We start from the raw sequence: 23,348 nt of genomic DNA, 5'->3' as shown, positions 1-23,348 counted from the left end.
GCCTCAAGCTGTGCATTTCAAACTTTTCTTCAAGTAATCACGTGTTTCAGATTTTCCTTTCTCTTAGGTTCATTAGTTAGCACTGTTTGTTTCAGCTAAGTATTGTTGGGTATTTATTGCAAAGTTGACAATAGGCAACAGGACTGGATGGGGGTGGGGTGGGGTAGCGGATGTTTGTAGAAGCATCTAATGCGAATAATTACCACAATTGTTACCTTTACATAACTTCCTGCACTCTTTGCTATGTTTGTTGTTCCTTTCATGTGTCTTAAGACCCATAGGAAAAGCAACATTACCAGAGAATAACTGCATAGTGAACTTTGTTTAAAGGATGCATAATATACCTGAAGAAGATGAAGAGAGGATGTAAATAAAACATAAATGAAGAGAGTGGATAATGATGCTTAAGTTGGCTTGACCAATACACTTCCTCTGTTACTGGCCCTGGAAAAATGTATAAAAGTTGCAGGGATGGAAAGTGAAATGGGAGGGTAAAAGGAGGCATCAACAATCAGATGAAGTTTTCAGGTTGAGAGGGACTGAGAAAAGGACCGACTGTACTGCCGAGGAAAAAGGATGTCGCACTTACGAGCTCATTGTTTGCAGACACTGTTTTGCCAGCGTGCCATTGCATCTCAAATTACTTGGCAGACGAGGTGGCAAACAACTGAATGAGCAGCATCGCCGAGAGGCAGTAATTGAAAGAAATAGAGATGAAGAAAAGAAGGTTGAAGAAAGGAAGAAGTTTTCATCTGTCAAGATGGGACCAAAGTTGCTGAAGGATTCCCGAGATAGAAGAGACAAAACGGAAGCTGATAATTGCATGGCTTCTGGCCCTGTGATACTATCTCTTCCTGACATGTGCGCATCTCCTATTGATACATGCAGGAAAACACGAGCATGAAGCAGTTTCAATGCCTTTATGTCATTCCCTCCTCTTCACTCCTGGTACATTTCTCTTGGTGTCTTACTGATGACAGATGCCAGATGATAACGATGAATGGGGAAAGGAAGGAAAGAAGGAAGGAAGGCACGTAGCAAGGCATCGCTCCTGATTGGACCTACATGTTCCCTCAAAATGGGGGGGTTTGTCACACTTTGAACAGGAGTCAAAGTAAGAGTTTGAACTCGACTGCAAGCCTCAGGAACTGCACTAATAATGTCCTCTCTGTGTGTCTCTGTCTTTGTCTCTCTCCCTCAGGCTCGGTGTCTCTCAGTGTGTTCCTGGTGTCTGTCGCATTTGTAGTATGTGCCGTTTGGCTGGTAGCTCTGTGTGGCGTCTGCACCTGGTGTCAACGTAAGCTGGTAAGTTAAAGCGCTCATTACACACGTTTCCACAAGCGTATGATAACACAGAGGAAGTTTGAGTGAGCTGTGGCCGATTCAATGGTTAAATTCTTCTTCAGAGCTGACGTTGGTACAGCTGATCATGTAATGTTCATCATTTTTCGTTGCTTGTGACAGCCCAAATTTGCATGAAGTTAATTAGCTTATTCAGTTTATGACACCTTCTTTTTTTTATTATTAATCTTCTCAAAATGGAGGTTTTTCCACCCAGTTTTCTCCATGTTTACCAGGCATGGATGTTTCCGTAATTTTTTTTAATCCATTAAAATGCACGGATGTGTTTGTCTTTAACATGTCTTATCGATAATTAGTGTTACTAAATTATTATTTTTAATTGCACAACAATGTGGTGCGAATTGTTGTGGTGTGGTGTGAATTTTCGACAACAATGGGCGGCACGGTGGTGCAGTGGTTAGCACTGTCGCCTCATAGCAAGAGGGTTCCAGGTTTGAATCCCAGTCTGGGCCCTTCTATGTGGAGTTTGCATGTTCTCCCTGTGCCTGCGTGGGTTTTCTCCGGGTTCTCCGGCTTCCTCCCACAATACCAAAAACATGCACATTAGGTTAATTGGCTACTCTACATTGCCCCTAGGTGTGAGTGTGAGAGTGTGTGGTTGTCTGTCTTTGTGTGTTGGCCCTGCGATTGACTGGCGACCAGTCCAGGGTGAACCCCGCCTCTTGCCCGTAGTCAGCTGGGATAGGCTCCAGCTCCCCCGCGACCCTGACGGATAAGCGGTATAGAAAATGGATGGATGGATGGACAACAATGAATGAATGAATAAAGCAAGTTCTGCCCACTGTGCACCATGCAAGTTTCACATCTTTTTATAAGTGTCAAAGTGAGTTTGAGTGGTTGTAGAGCTGCATGTTCTTTGAATATTTTGATATCAAAGAAAATCTTATAAAAATAGTTGATCAATTGATCAGTCAGTTAGTTGATTAGACAGAAACTGCAGCTGTTTTGATGATTGACTCATGATTTCAGTAATATTCAAATTTCAAAAATACCAAAATACTTGTAAGTTTCATGTTTTTCTACAAAACAGAGTTTACAGCCTTGAACACACTCAAGTAAAGAATATCTGAACCTAACATTTTGTTATAATAATTAGAAAATTAGAAAAAAAACAGCAACTATGATTTAAATCAGGATGTGTTTGATCAAAGAATTATTAAACATTCACAGTCAACTTTCAGTACTTTAAACTTTTTGACGCTCAGTGCTACGGACGCGTTGCTGCACTGAAGTTTGATGTTCGTCTCTTTGACTGGGGGCAAAAGGCTCCCTTTCCAACACATCTTCCTCCACAGCTTTACTTTTTATATTCTTCCATGTTCTTTTGTAACACTTTTCTAAACCACGCTATGGCATTGAAGGTGAACTGTAGATGTGTGGGTGGTCAGGTCTTCTTTTGATGATACTGTGACCTTGAATTAAATGTATACAGTGTTTACAGTACTGTGAGTTGTTGTTGAATAGTGTCTTTCCCTTTCTGTGCTCTCCTGGCGCAGGAGCCAGAGAGAGGCTGTGTGTTTGGCCATGACAGCAAACATGATCAGAGACCTCAGTGCGCTCTGTAAACATGGCTTTGTGCACTCTGAGCTTTGTGCATCATGGCTGCATGCCTCCAGCCTCCAGCGCCATGCTAATGATTCATATGCTAATGAGCATCACTCCAAGCTAGTGGCTGCTGCTGGAGCAACTATAATTTCTCCTATACGTTTTGATCTGCTGGCATTTCCTACGCTGTGTTCTGCTTTGCTCGCTCCCTGCCTCCCTTTTGTCCTGCTCTCTCATCTCTGCTGGTCTCTCTGTTTGAGGAGTGACTGCTGCAGAGCAGTTGATCAAACATAACACAAGCTGAGAGTTAACTGGGCTACTCGGAGGAAAAATAGCTCAGTCGAATGACCTGATTTTCTACAGTAACATTTAAAATCATTTACTTGACTCATGAAGTATGTTAAGCGTCTCTTTACATAAAAATTGCTATCGCTGCCTTGGGGCAACAAAACCCACTGAACCTGAGAAACAAACCCATTTCTTATCTTTGTTTACCATTGTGTTATCTACATCTCTGTCTTTGTTTTTGTGTCAACCTCCTTCTCCTTGGTCTGGTTTGTATTCGTCCCTTTGTCACTTTATCTCCATGCCCTTGTCAGAATATCACCGATTTCTTTTTTACAGGATTGTCCCTTTTTTTGTCTCTGCTGCCAGTTTCCCCTCCATAATCCTTGTTACTTTTTTTTTTAATCCGCCACTTTGAACTGTATCCATCCATCCATCCATTTTCTATACCGCTTATCCGTCAGGGTCGCGGGGGAGCTGGAGCCTATCCCAGCTGACTATGGGCGAGAGGCGGGGTACACCCTGGACTGGTCCCCAGTCAATCGCAGAGCCCACTTTGAACTGCAATTAGCTATAATTTTCATAATCAGATTAATCTGCTGATTATCTTCTCAGTTTGGTCTGTAATAAACGAATAGATATATTAAATCACAATTTCTCTAAGCCAGAGGTGGTATTTGAGTATTAGTTACTGACATTTTTGCCAGCCAGCGGTCCAAGCCATTTGCTTCTCTTAGACTATTTCATAGTAGGACTGCAGCATTATCATAATAGCCCATTTTCTGACATTATAATTGTGATCATTATTTTGATTTAACGGAACTGAAATTGAGCTAAATACACATTTTGTGTAGGCCCTTTCTTTTAAATAAAGTATTTTAATAGTCAAAACACAGTTGAGCATGACTAAACCGACTCCACTGCCAGCTCAAAGCAAACTTCTATAGTAAAAATTTTACCTGAAGTCATGTCTCCTGTTGAATACACTATGTAGACAAAAGTACTAGGACAGACCCCTTTATTATTAAATTCAGGTGTGGCATGGGGCTGTTTTTCCAGGGGTTGGACTCAGCCCCTTACTTCCAGTGGAGGGAAATCTTAATGCTTCAGCACACCAAGACATTTTGGACAATGCTATGCTTCTGACTTTGTGGCAACAGTTTGGGGAAGGACCTTTTCTATTCCAGCATGACTGTGCCACAGTGCACAAAGCCAAAGACATAGTTGGATGATTTGGTGAGGAGGAACTTGACTGGCCCACACAGAGCCCTGACCTCAACTCCACCAAACACCTTTGGTATGAACAGGAATGCAGATTGGGAGCCAGGCCTTTTAGTCCAGCATCAGTGTATGACCTCACTAGTGCTCTACTGCATGAATGGGTGAAAATTCTGACAAACACAATCTTCTAGAAAGCCTTCCCAGGCAATGTATTTAGAATGTGATGTCATTAAAATACCTGTTGGTGTAATGGTACTTTTGTCTATATAGTGTATTTTATTAGAGGCAGCTTGGTTTCAGGTGTGTTTTCTGCAGCAAAGACAATGAAATATAGGAAAAACAGGGAAAAAGACGCATTTACAAATCAGTCTGCTACTTCAGCACCACGGACAGCACCTTGAATTTATCAATACACAGAATACAGCAGTCAGGGTACTCATGTCAGAGCCCTGCTGCCCTACAGAGAAAAAAATATAGCTGCTGCACAGCAGTGGGACCAATGGAGAGGAGAGGAGAAGAGAGGAGGAAGATAGGAGGAAAATAAAAAATGAAGAGGAGGAAGACAAATGAGCACACAGTGATGAGGAAGATGAGAAACACAGAAAGGCAGATTTCATAGTAAGAAAAAGAAGATGATGAAGACTGGCAGGTCCAAGAGGACTGTGCAGCAGAGTTGTCTGGTTCTAATGTATAAAATGCAGTTACTACAAAATCCAATGAAAAAACAAGACAAAGTGGAGAAAGCGTAGTTAATGAGCTCTGGTTTGGTGTGTTGGAGCTTAGACAGCAGTTAGTGCTGTCTGTGACAGGCACCCACACTGTTCATGAATGAGGCGTCAGTGTTTTCCTCTAGACAATCCAAAAGATCTTGCCTTTAGCTCGTAACTACATGTAACACATTAGGCTGGACAGTCAGAAAACTTTTTTCTCAGTTTCATTGTTAGTGTGGTTACTGCGGTTTGCGTTTATGTTGCAGTGTGATCTTCAGTCAGATGAAGGGTCAAAGACCAGGCAGGCTTGATTAACATATCCAAGGTGTGGGTAATTAACAGTCATCAGCTATGAGTCTGTGCCTGTACAGGCTACTACCTCCAGCTTCAGACCCAGTTTTCAAATAACTGAGCAAAAATTCTCCAGCCTGAAACAAACCCAGCTGATGTGTACATCAACAACAGCAGTAACACACTGGTTTATCTTCAACATGTTTAAACAGTCTGTGTTTTACCTGTGGAGGAAACCAGTGAGTGATCAAGCGAACGGTCCAGCACAATCAAAACCTTTGGCACACACTCCTCAGCTGTTCCTAGTTGAGGAGGCGGCCAACATAAAGCAGGAGGAGCTCAGTGTGTTTTGGAATCGGTTCAGCACTGAATATTGAGAGGAGGTGTTTTTTGAAGCATTGATAACTGGTCTTTACAAACAGTGATGATATTATCAGTTTAATAGTTTAACAAGTTTAATAATCCAGGCAGAAATTGCATTTCATGCAAACAAATTGATTTCTAGGAGACTGTGTTAGGAAAGTTAGATTTTGGGTGTGATATTCCAGACATAATGAGAAGGAAAAAGATGAGAGGGGAAAAAAGATTCACATTCAGCAGTTGCCTCTGGAGAGATGAAGCTGTCTGGAACTGGTTTCGTGCCACTGGTTGTTTCAGTGGAAGAAGGAGGAGAGTGGGAGGGAGGAGGGAAGTGAGAAGCAGAGGCAGAAGCGGGAAGAGAAGGTGATGGTAGTCTGCGTTGAACATCAACATGCGTGACAAACATGATGACAGCAGGACTTGAGAGGACGCTCCAGAGGGAAGCAGGGCCACACTGCTCTGAACTGGAAATCCCTCTTTGTCCCTCTCATATCTCCAGTTCGTCTCATACGTCTTTCAGTTACTCACCGTCATTATTCTGGATTCTGTTTCAACGCTTCTCCATCCTGTCCTTTTCTGTGTTCTCGCTCGCCCTTCTACTCTGTCGTCGTACTCCTCTTTCTCCCCCTCCTCACGCTTTTCCCTTCTGTTTCTCACATCCTCCCACACTCTCTCAACATTGTACCTTCTCCACCCTCTCCTCTTCAGCCTGCTCAAGATTTCATGATTCTATTTAATGATAGATGAGCTGCGCTTGATAGCATATTCTCAGCTGCTAGAAATCTATCCTTCAGTCCTTGAGTCTAATATTATTCTTACCTGTGTGGATGCACTGTACAGGATGTCTGTGTTTGTGGTGTGATTGCTGAATGAAGGTACAGTTGAGGTCAGGTCCCAAGTTTTGCTTTCTATTGAAAATGTTTATGCCGAGCTGGAGACACGAGATGCGACATGATAAATAATAAAGCATCCTGTGGCTGCATCAGAGATAGACTGAGTGCAAGAGGCCACCTGTCTGCAGGACACTAAAGGCTGTATTCATAACATTCAGGGTTGTGTCTGAAAGGCTCCTTTATTGAGAATGCATACTTGCATTCATTACTAAGCAGCAAATTTCTTAACCAGAAAAGAAAAGAAATCCTCAAAGCCTGATCAGAAATTCAGTCATGTGAAAATAAACATTAGCATTTAATTTTTCTTTTCAAGAATGCAAAAAAGTAATCAGCAAAGAGAAAGACATTGCAGGAAATGGAAACGGTAGAAGTCATAGAAACTGGAGAAACCTGATGAAACGCGGCATTGGTGGCTCGTTAAAACGCCAAAAAGAAATGTATTTGTATTTTCCCTTGTGGTGAGAGTATTTACTCTTTACTGACATTTTTACACTCACATAATGTTGATGATGCACATTAACATGTTAACATTTTTATATCTTAGCCTCTGAGGTGGTAAAAAAAAAACATGCATGAGTTGTTTATGAAACAGTCAAATGTCACTGAAGGCAAATTACTTAACGATTTTTATCATTGCTAATGTAATTCATTGGATTCTTCTTCTCTAATGTAAATGCAATGCATTTTGAATATTCAGCATCACCCATATGAAAACAGTGCTGTCACATCAGGTGCACCGCATGTATTGTACAAACATAAAATTTTGTAACGTTGTTGTTGCTGCTGTGGAGGACTTTGCCCTTGTAATGCATGCATATGCTCAATATGTCCAGCTTTGATTTTCAGCGTAAATGAAGAGGAAAATAATCACCATTTTTAAACAACAAAACAAAAGTTGGTTAAGTCACCATTAACAAAAGTGGCAACCTGAGACATTGCATTTTTCATAAGTGTTTGTGTTATTTAGATGTGTGCCTTTAAGCCAGGAATCTCAAAATTTCGTTATGTTTGCATAATGACAATAAAGACTTGAAGTGATTTACTATAGAACATATTTATGAAAAGTCTCATGATTTTGCCAATTTTTTTTAAAGATGTTATCAAAAATGTCATACTTGATGAAGTAACTACTCTCTACTTTTTTTTTTTTTTTCAAATGTAATATGGGCTTATTGGTTACTTATATTTTGTAATCTCATGTCATAATCCTGATTACCCTGTCAACGGTAACCTGCTGTATCTGTTTAAGTGAAGGAACTGAAACCTTGTGGTGTTCTTTGTCTCCGTCTAGGAACATCTGTTCTAAGACTTTTTACAGACAGCTCTTAAATATTTATAAGGTTGCATTAAAGACTAAAGTGCTTTATTCTACCCAGAGTCTTTAAACTACCAAAGGTTCTGCTAAAAATGCTCTTATGTTCCCTAGAATACATTTCAGGTGTTAGGTGTCAGGTTATTGAATCTTTCTTTAGAATCTTGTTAAGGTTTCTGTCACGATATCATTCGTATAATACAGCTTTCTCTCTTTTCCTATAAGGTGTCATAATCTTATGATTGGGTTTGGTCGCTTTTATTAGCGACTCCTCTGTGACTCTTTGCGTCATGAATAATTGAAGGAACACAAATCCTGTCAGCTCAGCAAATCATGATGACAGATTGTCCTCATTTCAAGACTCTGTGTTGTCTCCCATGTGGCTGCATAGTGGCATGGAGGTTAGTACCCTCACTTACAGTATGATGGTCCTTGGTTTGAACCCACCGCTCAGCTGGGGATTTAAAATTTTTATATTCTTTTCATATGTGTAGTGGTCTCTTCAGTCACTTGAGGTGAATTGAAAACTAAAAATGTGCATTTGCAACAGTTACAGCAACAGTTACAGTATGTGACATGAAGGAGATTAACCATAGAAGATGTTACTCCACATCAGGGTCTTCTCAGTATGTGTCATCAGATGCAGAAACCTTGTATAAAACCGCCAATAAAAGTCAACTTTTTTTCACCGTCTTCTTGTGACATGTAATTTCACAATTAAGATCCAATGGCAGATTGCATCACTTTAACTTAGCGTCATCAGGCCTGCCGCTCTCCTCCTCTTGGTTATTAGACGGTGGGGATGCAGAGGGTTGCTGAAAAATCGCAGTTTTGAGGAACAGGGAAGGAGTTAAGTTGACACTTCAAAGAGTGAAGTCATGTATTAGTATACTGGTATTTTTGACAGTTCCTGTAAAATCAAAAGGAGCAGGGCTGAGGGAGTAGGAGGGAAACAGGACACACCTTCATCACCAAATAGTTCAAAGAGCCAAGACTAGAAAGCCTCTCTGGGTGTACAAACAACACTGCTAGGCTATACGGACAGGAAACGCTGAGAAGCTGATCACACAACTCGAGACTTATAATTAAATATGTATAAAACTCATCAGAATTTAGCCAAAATAGTTTCCGTTCTCACTGATTTGTCATCCTGGCTGTTTGAGTACTGGTTCAGTATGACTTGTATGCTGGAGTCTGACAAGATGTGTTACTTCTTATTGATAGTTAATGTGGAGGAGTCATGCAATGTGCTGTATATTTCTCAAAATGTGACATATGTGATTAAAACTCAGTCGAGTTGATGAAGTAGATAATTATCTGCAGCAACAGATGGTGATGTGGCTGAAATGTCCAAATGGGAACAATTCCAAAATGTTGCTTTCTTAATTATGGGTAAGACTTCACTTGATGTGTCTAATTTTGTTACACAGTTCACTGAGAAATGAGGAGAGGTCTTGTCTATTTAGTGCACATTTTATGGCCTTCATCTTCATCTCCTTGTTGTGAGATTAACAGGGAAAAAACATTATGTAATGTAATGTAATGTATACTGCTTTGCTGAAACAATTATCCAGAAGTGGTAAGCATTTGCAGAGAGTAAGTAAAGTAAGCTGTGTGATATATTGTTATTGTTGTTGATAGAAATGTGTGCATGACTCCAGGGTTTAATGTGCAGTCCTGCTGTAGATACCCGCAGTGTTTTGAGATATAGGTCAAATTTCACCGGTCGATAGCGACGCCATCACACGAGATGTTTCCACAACCAAGCGGTTATATACCCCACACAAACTGTGTTTCCTTTCTTATGTTTAATGTGACAGAGTACAGCGATTGTGGTGAGCAGATGAGGATTTGTCATGGAGACTGAAAAGAGGACTACTGAGCCTCTTCAGTTCACTCGCACAACAATGTTGCCTTCACGATGTCTGCTGGTTTGGAGAAAACACAAGTGGCCCACGTTCACCAAACAGTGTCCCTGTGGCCGCCCTGACATGTAGCTTTAGTCTTTATAAGTGTGCTGAACCATGCTGTAGCAGTTCCAGTTTACCCACTCTGATAGAAATGATTCTAAATATTCAGTTTTCATAAATGTTTGCTTTTGCTTACTTTTCATTTCTAAACCATTATGATATTTACACAGACCTCTCTGTTTAATGTGCCCAATTTCATCCTGTGTCTGGTGTGCAGTTGACTCATTGCATTGTATAGTAAGCACGATAATTCCCTTCCTGCGTGAAGACATGTTTGTGCATGTGAGAGTGTGTTTTTGCATCTCATTGTAGTTAAGTGGTCCCTCGTCACGTTTTGATCCTCCGGCAGACTGCAGTCCTGGCATCAAACCAACCGTCGCTCGGCCCTCATTTATCTCATTTTACAACATGTTTGGAACCTGATGCTGTTCTCAAGCCGCTATAATGAGCACTTCACTTGCAAAAATGCTTTTGTGAACAACGATCAAGACATGGCTGTAAGATCAGTCTCTCCCCATCGGTCTCTGTCTGTCTCTCTCTCTCTCTTTCTCTGTCTCTCTGTCTCCCTTGTCTTGTCTCTTTGCAGGGGAAGAGGAATAAACCCGGGGTGGAGGCTGCCAGCTCTCCAGATTCTGTGAGAGGTCGGGGGGAAAATAAAGCCATCAAGTAGGTGTCAGAGATGGTTTAAATGAAGGAATATGGAAATGATCTATGATGTGGTGATAGCATCGCACAGCCGTTTCTGATTGGAAAGCTAATCTTGTATCACCCCCTACGTGGTCTGAAATGTCCACCATGACATGATGCCCTGAAGACAGTGTTATGTGCATATATTTCTCAGTAATCACATCACACGTTGAACTTTGCACCATGTAGCAAAGTTGCTCGTATGTTGTGTTCGTGTAAATCAAAGGTTGAATTACGGAAAAATAAGCTGTACCTCAAAATTCCGTGTTTAAAATGACTCAAAACATTCAAAACAGTCAAATACTCTATTCACACACTATCACAGAAGACTAAAACAATGTTATATACATCCATATGTTGAAAACAGGAAATTCAAGTTAAATGTTAAATTGTTAAATTCCGAATTCAGTCTTTTTAACTGTGTTCTTAAACTGTTATTTTAGATGGTAATATCTCTATTGGGAACATTGATTTAATGTTAAGATTATTGGTGCTGAAGGTTGGGCAGCCAACAATTTTATCAGTTTTTTTATCACTACTTTGTAAGGACTTAACTTGCTGTTTCCCCTTATTTTAATCCCTCATTCCTTATTTAATGTGTGCTTTTTTAGTTATCTTTGTTTTGACTTTTCTAGCTGATCCTCTGACAAAATTATAAAACGTTTGGACGTGTTGTCGTGCACCAACATTTTAAGTTAGCAGGTTTTTGGACCTTCATATTACAACATACTTGTCTTAAAGCTCCCTTTTACTCTGTGAAACTCTGTGATGTAATGCTGCGTTCCCCTTATATTTTATGACCAAATGCATTCACTTTGTTTGAAGATGTTTAAAGAAATGCGCACACTTTTAGAAAATAACTTTCTTTGGCATTTACACCTCACATTTTTCCTATTTATAAACATACTTTTTGACCTTTAGATTTATGAGACAGTATTCAAACTTTGCTATTTTTATTATGCCTTTTTCCTTCCTTGTTTCTTCAAACATCTGACATGTTAATCTTCTTTATTACTGTCTTACCTCTCCATCTCTCTCTCTCTCTCTCTCTCTCTCTCTCTCTCTCTCTCTCTCTTTCTCTCTGGCCACAGTGATCTAGACAGAGACTTTTGGAATAACAATGACAGCAGCAACGTGCAACAGAGGTGGAGCTCCTACCCGCCCAAGGAGTTCCTCTTAAACATGTCTCCCTATGCTCCCTACGGAGACCCTCGCCTCACGCCCAAGTGAGTCTCGGTCATGGCTGGTAAGGGACCCCTCTATCTGGGCAGGGCTGTAATGAACAGGGGCTTGTGTGAACCCTGGGAAATGCCAACAAAGCTGTCTGATAAGTAAAAATTGGACTTCATTGGCACAGTAAAGATTTGTTTTGCGCACAAAATTTTAACAAAGTCTGGTGGTTGGTTATTTGTGTGCATAAATGCCTGACAAAAACCACAAAGCATACTCAGAATCAAAGGCAAACACTGATAAATACATCACTGTGAGTGGTGGAAAGGTCACATTTAATAGCCTAAAGGAGAGCAGAAAGCCTTATTTTGAAAGAGTGTCTGGCCATATATCTTTAAACAGAAGTCTCCTCTCATCTCTCGTAAACCTCATGTTTTTGCTTTCAGGCATGTCCGCAGTGAGTTGGTGTTTAGTATGCACTGCTGGCCATGCAGCACCTGATAGAGATGTGCAGCACCATCCCTCAAAATTGTGATTCCTAGGACTGCCATAACATTGACAGAAATTACAACCATTTTGTCTGTTTATGTCTGCCAACAGCCAAACAGAATTGATGGATATATCCTATCTGAAGGCAGAAACTGGATTAAAATCATAAATGTTTATGAGATAAAAGATCAAATCTAGCAAATCAAATTTATTTTGGAGACCCCTGTTTTTTGTTTTTTGGTTTTTTATTTTGCTTGTATTTTTTTCAAATCTGAAAACCCAAAAATGTAAAATCTGGGAAATAACATTTTATTGGGTGTACAAGTGAATGGTTTGACAGCCCCTTTCTCTACAGCCCCGCTAGCCTCCTCAGAGCTTCTTTACCTCTCACCTTCAGCCCATGGAGTGTTACCATGGAGAGAGCAGCTCGCACTGTCTCACCTGAACCTTTCCTCTTTAACAACCCAGCCTTTCAACTATTCAAGTATTCAGATCTGCTGCTCAGGATACTGGAGCAGACTTGACTTAAACAATTACTTGTCAAAACCTGACTGTTGTTGATTTTTAAATGTTTTTATATTTGACTGGATTAGATTAAAGGAACAGTTTGACATTTTGTGATGTATGCCAGTCTGGCATTACCAAATGCCAAAGAGTAACAAGCCTTAAATGTCTTAAATCATTTCACTTGTCATCACATCGTATTGTTAGCTTTTTGATTATCATCTAACCCCTCCCACATGATATCTTTTCCCATGACACTGATTTTGTGAATATCATAAGAAAAAAATGCAATTGAAACCATGTTTAACTTATGTCATGAATGTACTGTAACCCAATGCACCTTTAACGTAAACCACAATCTTTTCCTAAACCACAATGTAGTTTTGATACCTAAATCATGACCAACAAAGGTCACCCGACTATTGTTACCATGACGACAAATGAGCCCTGGCACAGGTGATCCGACTTTGTCCTTTCCTGCACATCCAAGACTCATAAAATGTGGACAGCATTTAATGATTCCAGAAATCCTGAAAATGTTTAAACATAGCACATAAAATGTCCTTAAAAATGAATGGTGTGCTGTTCATACGCCATCGCATGTTATCCCTTTTTTTTTGTCAGATGGCAGAGTCGAATGAGAAGTTCAGCACCACTTTCTGTTTCTCACCTGCTTTTCTTGACTCTAGCCAAACAAAACTTGTTTCTTAATCCATTGACCGTAGAATGGATTAAGAAACAAGTTTTGTTTCGTCTGAATAACCGTTCTATGTGCCCAGTTAAACAGCAGCTGGCTGTGACTTCAGCATTTCCCAAAATGTTCAACTGTTCCTTTAATTGGGGCAGGGAGGAGGGGCTCTGTGGTACTTTTTCACAGTTTTTTGTTTTGTGTGTGTGTGTGTGAGAGAGAACTTGTTACATGTTTTTACTCCTCTGACCTCTTTCTTCGGTCTCTCTGTGTTTTCTGCTCGTTTGTTGTCGATGCTTCCACTATCACTCATAGTACTGTAAGTGCTTTAAGGCTGCCTGATAGCCCTCCCGAGTCTGCTCTGCTGAACCCTATTCTATAAATACTGCTGCTGTCTCCGCCATGTGCAGCATAGGAAAAAGTGCTTGGATGGTAAAACGTCTGTTTCATATTAACCTCCATTCCATCATTAAGATGCATCTCACACGTCACTGAGGCACTAAGTGAACCTGTTCGTTCTTATCCTCTCTAATTACAGCTCACTTGACTCTTTCAAAACCACAGGGTTATTAATTAGTCTGTATCTGAGCAATGATGTCGAAACTATTGTAAAATTAGCAGCAATTGTTGTGATTGCATTGCATTATATTATCAAGCTCATTATTTATATTTAAGTGCTATTTAACAGACTGATTATAGCTGCATTTTTGAGATATGTGATGGCAGATCAGTGAGTCAACTGTTTCTTACTCTCTACCATCGAAATAATGGCACTTTCAGGCAGGCGAGGTAAGTGTTTGTTTATCATGTTTCAAACTCAGAGGCAATTCAGAGTGCTTTACATAAGGTGAAGGAATGCATTAGGTCATAAAAAAGGGAAATAAAATCAACAAACTAAGGATTAAAAGAGATAATACTGTAGAGTCTGGATGTGTGTCATAACAGCAGCCCAGGTAGCCGCAAAACATCTCATTGTTCAGAGACATCCGTCATTTTACTGTCAGACCCATGTTAAAGTCTAAATGTCGTTGAAGACATTGTCCTGGTCTGCAGCCGTGTGTGGTGTGGTTTGTCCTCACTCGGTAGTACTGAACTGTGCTGAGGTCGACGTTCTGTCTGTACTCGTCTCTGTGACGTCTGAGTCAGCTGGGGTGGGTTAGAAGGCACAATGGGGAAACGTTTACTGTGGAAAAAGTTTACACAAACGAGATAATAGGGTTTTTGTTTTCATCACGAGCCTCAGGTGAACAGAGACATTAGTGTTCTGTTATCATCACCTGCATCTGCAGGTCTGCAGGTTAAAATTTGAAGGTGATGCATCTGCATCTACAATTACTCAGTTATTATGCCCAATTCACAGCAGCAGAGACAGCAGATTGGTCATTGCTGTCCCCTGTGTGGAGTTAAACAGGACAGGTCTGCTGCATATCCAAATTTCTAATAATCTGTGGCCTCTTTCTCACCTCAAATGTTTTTGAAATTGTTTTCAGTGGCCTTATTACAATTACAAAAAAGTTCCCCACAGGAAATGCTTTTGAACTCTTTGCAAGTTTTTTTGCACTATACAGAGAGTAAAGTAATCCTTTGGCCATCATTTATGAGCACAGCAGAATGTTGTACTTTGGAAGTTTTTCTCACAGTCAAGTGTCCACAGAAAAAAAAAAAACTGTTCTCCAATTTACTCTCAGGGTTACACAGTAAATCTCAGCCCAGACCTCTTCACTGCTGTTGTAATGACTGTCGGACTGACCAGGAGCAGCTGGCTCAGGTTGCAGTTTTGTACTGTACACTTGTGGCTGGACTGAGAGCTCACCAAGTGTCTTACTCACCGGTTTGAACTAACTGAACTGACTGTACTGATAATCTTTTTGCTCTCCGGCTCTGTACGTCTGTGCGTCTGTCTCTCGTCTGTCGTCGTCTCTCTCTCTCTCTCTCTCTCCTTTGTATGCTCTCCTGGTCCCTTCTTTCTGTCTGTACGTGTCTCTTTGTCTCTGATCAACCCCACTGTTCCTCCCAGTGGGGCCTTGGATAAGGGTGGGCAGGGCGGTGCTGGACCCTCGCCGGGGGCCAGTGACAGCGGGGGTGGTGCGTGCTCTGGGTCTGGGGCAGGGCCCAGTCGCAGTGACAGCGTTCGGAGCATGGTGACGGGGGGCAGCAAGGCTGGGCGCTGGCAGACGGTCCAGAGCCACATGCATGCCGGAGGCCTGCGGTTTAGCAAGTGAGTGGCGCATGGTGACAGGGGACACGCATGATGGGGCACGCATCAAAGGAGAGTAAAAACATCCTGAATTGCATTGTTGCATGTACACTCAACGTCAGTCATCAGCAGGAGCTATTTGTGACACCGGCGGAGATGAAAATAATGTGAGGCTGGTCTGAAAGAGAAGCCGGCTGCTTTGCAGAATGTACCTGAGATGCATGACTAACTATTGGTTGAAGTATCTTCACTGCAGAGAGCTTCATCACTCACAAATAAATACAATCTTTGTGTCAGCTGCCAACCTTCCACCAGCTGATATCAAGAGAGTTTCAGACAAAGTGAATCCACACAGTCATGCTGCTCCTCTGCAGGCTCTAATTTACCGAAGGCTGTGACAGTTTTGAGAATTTCAAACGAAACAGAAAATCTTCAGAAATAGTATGCTTGCTCATCTGAAGTAACAGCTTCTCAGGGTGGGTTGTTGCAGAAACAGCAGGAGAACAGTGTTATTTGACCATTGACACAAATAAAACCCTTTCATATAAGATGGTTCAATGCAGTTCACTTTTAAGTTCAGTGTGAGTCGAGCTCTGCAAACGGCTGAAAGAGGTGTGTTTATGCTATTATGTTTGTAGGACGGTCAATCAAATGTCTAGTAACAATCACATCGGCTTTCTGTTAGGTACTGCATGAGCCAGCTGGTGTGATAAGCTGATAGTATAGACAACAACGATTGACAGTCGAGTTGCAAAGTGTGAGCAGCCTGGTTAATTTTTCCGACAATGTTATGTGACTCACACTTTGAACATTTCTGTGGTTTGATCAGCGTGGAGCTCTTCTGTAGTACAAAATATTAAGAACTGCCTTAGAAAATATCTGTTTCTTTAAAAGAAAGTCAAAGTTTTGAGGCAATGCTTATCATAAAAACAGCTGATCTCAGCATACAAATCTTGCAGTTCAATAGTAAGACCACTTTCATGTGGCAGAAGTATACAAAGGAAGGTTTAAGTTTAACTTCACCTCCTGATCTCCACCTGTGCTGAGCTTTAAACACATGCTCACACACAGAGATCACATCAGAGTCTGTAATCCTTAAACAACCACAATAACAATATTCATGAGTTGGGTGTGGAAATACTAAAACAAATGTTTTTGGAAAATACAAGCACATTGCAGACACTAATGAATAAAAAAATATCTCTGAATAATAAATAATAAAGATGTATGTAAATCATAACCCAGATAATCAAAGTATTTTGCACCTAAACAGTTCAGTTAGTAAATTTAGAGCAAAATGCAGGTTAATGAACAAGTGTAGTAGCATGTAGATGCACAGAAGAGCAGTTGAAAGCATCCATATATCCATCCATCCATCCATCATTCATTCATTCATTCATTCATTCACTGTTGTCTGTCCTTGCGATACAGAAGATACATTAGAAACCAGACAGAAAAACTCACTCGCTTTCAGAGTTGATATTTGCCTCTGAACTGGATAATGATGAATGATGATTATAACCCCCCCACAGACAATAAATGGATAATTGGGCACATTTTGCTGATTTTTATAAAATTAGACCTGCAATAGAATTTGAATTCCAGTTCTCCTAGTCTTCACTCTTGTCACTCTCCTGTTTTGCTCTCCTTTTACTCCTCCTTTCTGATCTACCTGTATTTCCATTTCTCCTCTGGAATTGGTTTCTATTTTTGGGCATTAGATCTCCCCCGTTCTGTCTCTCCCCCACTCTCTCTCTCGCTCGCTCTCTCGCTCACTGCAATTTTTTTTTCTCACTCTGACTTCTTGTTTTTCACCCTCCTCAATTTTCCTTAATTACAAAATCATTCAAGGTTTATAGTCATCTTAATTGACTTTCAAGCAAGAAGAAATGTGAAAATAACCCTCTAAGTCAGTAATAGGATACAGCCGATAAAGACGGCTCACGCTCAGGGATAGGATAGGGACAGGATACAGAAGACAATAAAGACATACAGCACATGGAAGCAGATACAACAATCGAGGAAATCACTGTGAGGAACAGACTCTGTGTTGTAGAGCTTTGGAAATTTTCTGTAAATTCATTCATGAATAAATTCTTTGCCAAACGTATGTCACTGAAAAGACTGGCAGAATTTATCAGCGTGTGGACTGGCTCCCAGATGTCTGGCCAAATGCCACGTGAATCCAGATTTCTACGTGTTTCACTGAACCTTATCTTTTTTTCTTCCCATCTACGCCCGACTGTAGCACAGCTACAGTGTTTGGTTTATCTGCTCACATTTTCAAATAACAATCATGCCTTTGTAATGTGCTGTCATGCTTTCCAAAAATTTCACTTCACCTCTGTCCTTCAGTCCTCACAGCACATGACAAGTCTATTCCACCAGACCAACGAAACATCATGCGGAGGGAGCCCTTTCACAAGTCATCTTGTCGTTGTAAAAAAAAGATAAAATAAGATAAAAATAGATGTTTTAAGATGTTGTGTTCATTGAAGTTGGAATGGACAAGCTTGCATAAAAAAGGAAAATGAGTTCAATTTAATGTAGATTATACATCTAAGTCACAATAGCTGTATTTAGAATAGAATAGAATGCCTTTATTGTCACTATACACATGTACAATGAGATTAAAATGTAATATGTAATTTTAGTTCAAAATTTTATCCCAGAAGCCCTGTGTCACTTCCCCTGACAGGTCGGAGCTGTTTTGGTAGCACAAGGGGGACCTACAAAATATTAAGGAGGTGGTTTTAATGTTGTGGCCAACTGGAGTGTAGCGTTTCAACTAATCTGACAATGTAAATTCACACGCCCATCAGTGACAGACAAAACAAAGTGGCAAAGTAAGAAAATCTTATGGTTGAGGATTTCTTGATATGGCCATTAGAAATAATTATTTTGACTGTGTTTCTGAGAAAAATGTGTTTTTCCATCAATTTGTTTAGGCAGATGGCTAATAGCCTCTGCTGCTTTTGCTATGGAGAAGCTACCCATCAGAGGGGCAAATCAGAATCAGAGCAAATTCAATACACCTCACTGATGCATTTGGGAATAAACACTGCGCCAAACTATTCAAAAACAAACCAAAACTTAACTGATTTAAGACGAATAGTATTTTGATATAATTGGGGGTCCTCAGTTAATGCTTGCCTTTAGGTGAAATGTACCTTTTGAGTTAACTTCTCCCTGATTATATGCAACATATGCTTGTACATCTGACTTTCAATCAAAGAACCGGAGTGAATATTGTGAATATATTCATTCAGATTGGAGTTTCATCCAAGTCTCAACAGCTATCCAACATTATCAGTGCAGAAAGCACATGAGGATTTTACCTCTGGAACCTGAAATCGAAAAGTCAAAGTCTTTCAAAATCTCTCTGTCCTCACTTCAAAACTCTACTACAACACTTCTGCTCAATTCAAATCCAGCAAACAACTTTTATACATCAATTCACATTTATTCAGGTCAAATATTATGCACAAGTAAATAAACATTCTCATCAAAGCCTGTCCTCAGGAAATACCTAATGGTGTGCAATATGCAAGTGTGTATAAAAGAAGGCGTGCATGCTTGAGTGCATGTATATGAGCTGTGTCTTTTATTGACTTGATCCAGCATTGCTCTGCTCCTCAGGGAGGGCTTGTCTCCTGGCTCTTCAACAGAGTTAGAGCCCAGTTAATGCTTAAGAGCGCTGCTAACACAACTCAAGTCCAGGCAGTAAATCCTCCCTCACAGCATTCAGACGTAGCTGCTTAGCATAAGCTTACAGTTATCAGGCAGGGCAGTGATTGAATGGAAGATAAGGGGTGAAGCACTATTACATGATTGTAAGAGTAGCAGACCGGTAATTAGACTCCAGACTTAAAGAACAGTGATTGGAGGTGGTGCGGAGAAAGATTGATGTGAAAGAGGACGTTGTAGAATAGATGAATGGACAGACGAGAAGGAGAGACGTGGAGCACAGAAGAACAAAGGGAAAGAGATGGCAAGGGAAAACATAGCAGGAGCAGACAGGACTTTAGAAGAAGACGGGTGGAAGTAAAAGGCAACAAGGCTGAAAGGTAGAAGTAGGTCATGGATAATTAGGGAGAGAGGTAACATACAGGAACAATTTAGCACTGCAGATGGAGAGCAGAGGCTCGAGTGACAAATGATAATGCTAACTTCAGCTTGAATTTAATTCTACTTAAGCAGAGGATTGTTTTGACACCTTAATTGAATGTGTTTACATGCTGCATGCAAACCCATCCACACACACACACACACACACACACACAGCCTTAAAGTCTGCACAGTTATTTTGTTTAACAGTAAGCTAAAGCTCTTTGAAATCTCTGCTCTTCTTTCTCTGACTCCTCTCTCCCTCTTTCAACAATCATCTTTCTTGCTTGTTCTCTCTCGATCCTCTCTCTGACCGATATTCACTGCATTTTTAAAATTTCAATCTGTGCTGTGTATTTATGTTTTCGCCATTTTTATCCCCTACAGCCTCTCTTTGATATCAACATGATCATGCCTTTTTTTCTAATCTTTTCTAAATTCTGTGATATCTCTAGCTCCAGTGTCTTCTTTGTTGTATCCATCTTACGCTCCCATGTATCTTCTCAGTTTTGGGGACGCTTCTCTCTCGTCCGCTTCCACCCTGGAGCACATCCCGTCCTCGGCCGTGGCACGTCCTCGGCCCCTGGTCCGGCAGCAGAGCCTCCAACAGCCCCTCACTCACCAGCCCCCTCCGGGTCCTAACGACCCCCCAGTCACCTCACAAAGCCTGGGCCAGCTGCACACGGGCCCAGGCGGCGGGGGCCACCGTGGGGGCCCGCGTGGGGTCCGGGGGAGTCCGGCTGGAGCCTCCCGGTACAGAGCAGGAGCAGGCCGATCGAGGTCAAATCCTGGCAGCTGGGATCACATGGTGGAGCAGATCCGCACCAGAGGGCTGGATGTCAAGTCTTTCCTGTAAGTGTAATGAAGTTTTCAACTAAGCAAAGCTTGACACAGAAGACATGAATGCTCTCAGTGATATTGATGTGATGATTGTGATATCAGTGATGCATTACATGTTGCTACATGCCACACTACTGCTAGGTTTATTAGGAGTATTTGGGCATACATAACTTGCCAATTTACTGGACACACCAACATACTGTGTAAGACAACAATCCTGCAATGAATCCTCGATTCAGTTTTTAGAGTAATGTTGATTCATCGTTCTTGTCATTTTGGAGGCTGTAGGCTTATTGCAGTTTGCGGCAATACTAGAAGAAGTGTTCAGATCCTGCAGTACAGGACTTTTACATATAAATGAAGCCTTTGCCAAATTAGTTAACACAATGCTGATTAAGTCTACTACTGTCAGACAAATCTTTCAATGTTTTACAGTATAATAGAGTTTTTAAATATGGAGTTTGTGTCAACGCTGTCGCACAGTTAGCGATGCGTTTGGTTTTTCAAATCTGAAGGGGGCCAACCATAGCGATGGAATAGGCTACAGCAAATAGGAGTATGGGGGAGCCTTTGGCATTATAAGCATGTTGACAATGTTTGTGTGATTACACTCGGCGCCACAATGGGGAGACAAAGGTTTGACACTGCAGGTTTAAATACAAGTACAAGTACTCCAACATAAAAATACTCAATTTGAGGTAAAGGTCCTGGATGTAATGTTATTGCAATCCTTTACAATGTTATTGCAATACTTTAAATTTTGTTGTCTTTTGCTCTGACTGTGCCAAAGATGCTGATTTAAGTCCACTTTAAGTCCATTTAAGTCATTTTTTTTTCACCATCCAGTTTGTGGTTTGTGTCAGATTTATTGATAGCATTAATTACTAGCTTGTCATGTTAATGTTTCTACCATATAATAATCTCTGTCAGTATGCTGCACAGTCTGATAGAAAGATCGATAGATTCTGAAAGCCTTTTAGCCCATATTTACAAGTATGTATGTGCATGTTAGTGTATGTTTGTTGATGTTTGTGTGAACTCTTCAATGAAAAATCTAATTAAGACAGACTTTGGTGCCCCTGAATGCAGAGGTGCATCTAAATAGTATCATATGTTTGAACAGGTTTATCGACAAGTTACAAGAATCAAACATTGTTTTCTTTCTGGAGTACTGATTTTATAAGCTGTATTTCTAAAGGTTTCATGAAAACAGCCTTTGCATGTGTGCATCATCACATCATGCACACATGACCTTCACAGCTGCACTAACATGTAGGGTCTGCTGTAAGGCCATTCCCCTCAATGTGGATCTTTTGTGTTGAGATTCATGGCAATGTAGCTGTGATTCATTATTGACATCACCGTGAAGGAGGTTTAAAATGGTTTGAACTGCTGGGCTGCACTACTGAAATACTTTTTCGTACACTTTAATCATAGTTTGAGTGCTGTCAGTGCTTATGTTCTTTATACTTCATCCAACTCTCTTGATAATACAATTTTTCCAACGTAGGCTGATAACAGTTAGAGAAAACGCAAACAGTAACACAGGACAAAACAACCTCCGCCCTAGCCCAGCCAGAGTTCGGAAGAAATGTTCTTTTGGCAAAGACCTTCACAGTTTTTACGACACCAACAATTTTCCAGTTCACCCACTACTGAGCAGGACGACTGCTGGTGTGCAAAGCCTATGATTGTTCGAGATACTGAGCACGAAGAGCTCTCTTCCTCCACTTGGCTTGAATGATAGATTACAAATGATGTGCTCCACAAAACAGCCTCACGTAAACGCCCCCTCCCCTCGAGACCACAAACATAGACACTCACGCACATCCACACACACACAGCTCTACACTCCTGTACTTTTTGCGTGTCTTCCCATTAACGGTGTCTCCAGGCCAGTAACCTGACTGCCTATGTGAATCATCATTCAAATAAGGCTAGGCACATGTATAGGGAGGTGGTATCACCCATTTTCCCTGTCCTCATGAATCTCACCGGACCAAACACATCAGTTGTTGACCCTGAGGGGGGAAACACACTGTGGGAGTAGGAATATCATGTGTTTGTGATCAGTGGGGTATGAGGAATCAAATGCAGCAGTTTAGCCCTTCCATGTGTGTCCATGCCTCTCACATGCAGCATGGCAACTGAGCCATCCTGCTTATATGTCAGATCAATAGAGCTGGTGTAGGTGGTAATGATTTCAGGACCCTCTGGTTGGAGTGCGCGTGTCTTTTTTGGTCATCTGTACAGATCTGTTCACCTTATCGATGAGCGTCATGTTGCTGCTGTTTACACATCCCCAGTGGTCCGCTGTCTCTCAAGTGCTAATGTGTTCAGTCTTGTTGTCAATATTGCTTCAGCAAACAGCCTCTTGTTAAAGAGGGAGTGCGCTACAGAAAGCGCATGCAGGCTGAGACAATAAATCAGAAGCGTGAGAGATGAGAGGAGAATGATCAGAGGAAAACTGAGGAGAAACAGATGAAACTGATTAAAAAAAAATACCATACAAGCAGAAAAGAATGACGTAAAATGTTTTTGATCTTTTGGTCCTATTGGTATTTGTTCATACTTGGCACAATTCCACATTTGTATTCAGTTCTGCCATAGTTTCTAGCTTAGCACTGCAGAATTCAAACCTTTGCAAGAGCCATGTTTCATTGTTTGTTTTTTTCTAAAATAAATAATCTAGTAATTACAAGTGTTCTCTTCCATTA

The 23,348-nt window shown here is 40.9% G+C and overlaps 1 protein-coding gene across 3 annotated transcripts in view; it reads left to right on the top strand.

Annotated features, from left to right (window-relative positions):
* Window positions 1–23,348, top strand: part of syt7b (synaptotagmin VIIb) — an 87,895-nt gene that overhangs the window by 39,946 nt on the left and 24,601 nt on the right. For 2 of the 3 annotated variants that reach the window (XM_046388610.1, XM_046388627.1), the window contains exons 2-6: window positions 1,202–1,305; window positions 10,536–10,615; window positions 11,728–11,862; window positions 15,505–15,705; window positions 20,299–20,643. In XM_046388610.1, the coding sequence (XP_046244566.1) occupies window positions 1,202–1,305; window positions 10,536–10,615; window positions 11,728–11,862; window positions 15,505–15,705; window positions 20,299–20,643 (865 nt within the window). The remainder of the gene's footprint in view (window positions 1–1,201; window positions 1,306–10,535; window positions 10,616–11,727; window positions 11,863–15,504; window positions 15,706–20,298; window positions 20,644–23,348) is intronic. The other variant, XM_046388618.1, reaches the window with a different exon arrangement.

Source organism: Scatophagus argus, chromosome 1 (assembly GCF_020382885.2).
Source record: "Scatophagus argus isolate fScaArg1 chromosome 1, fScaArg1.pri, whole genome shotgun sequence".
NCBI lineage: Eukaryota > Metazoa > Chordata > Actinopteri > Scatophagidae > Scatophagus > Scatophagus argus.
This window is presented reverse-complemented; position numbering and strand designations above follow the sequence as displayed.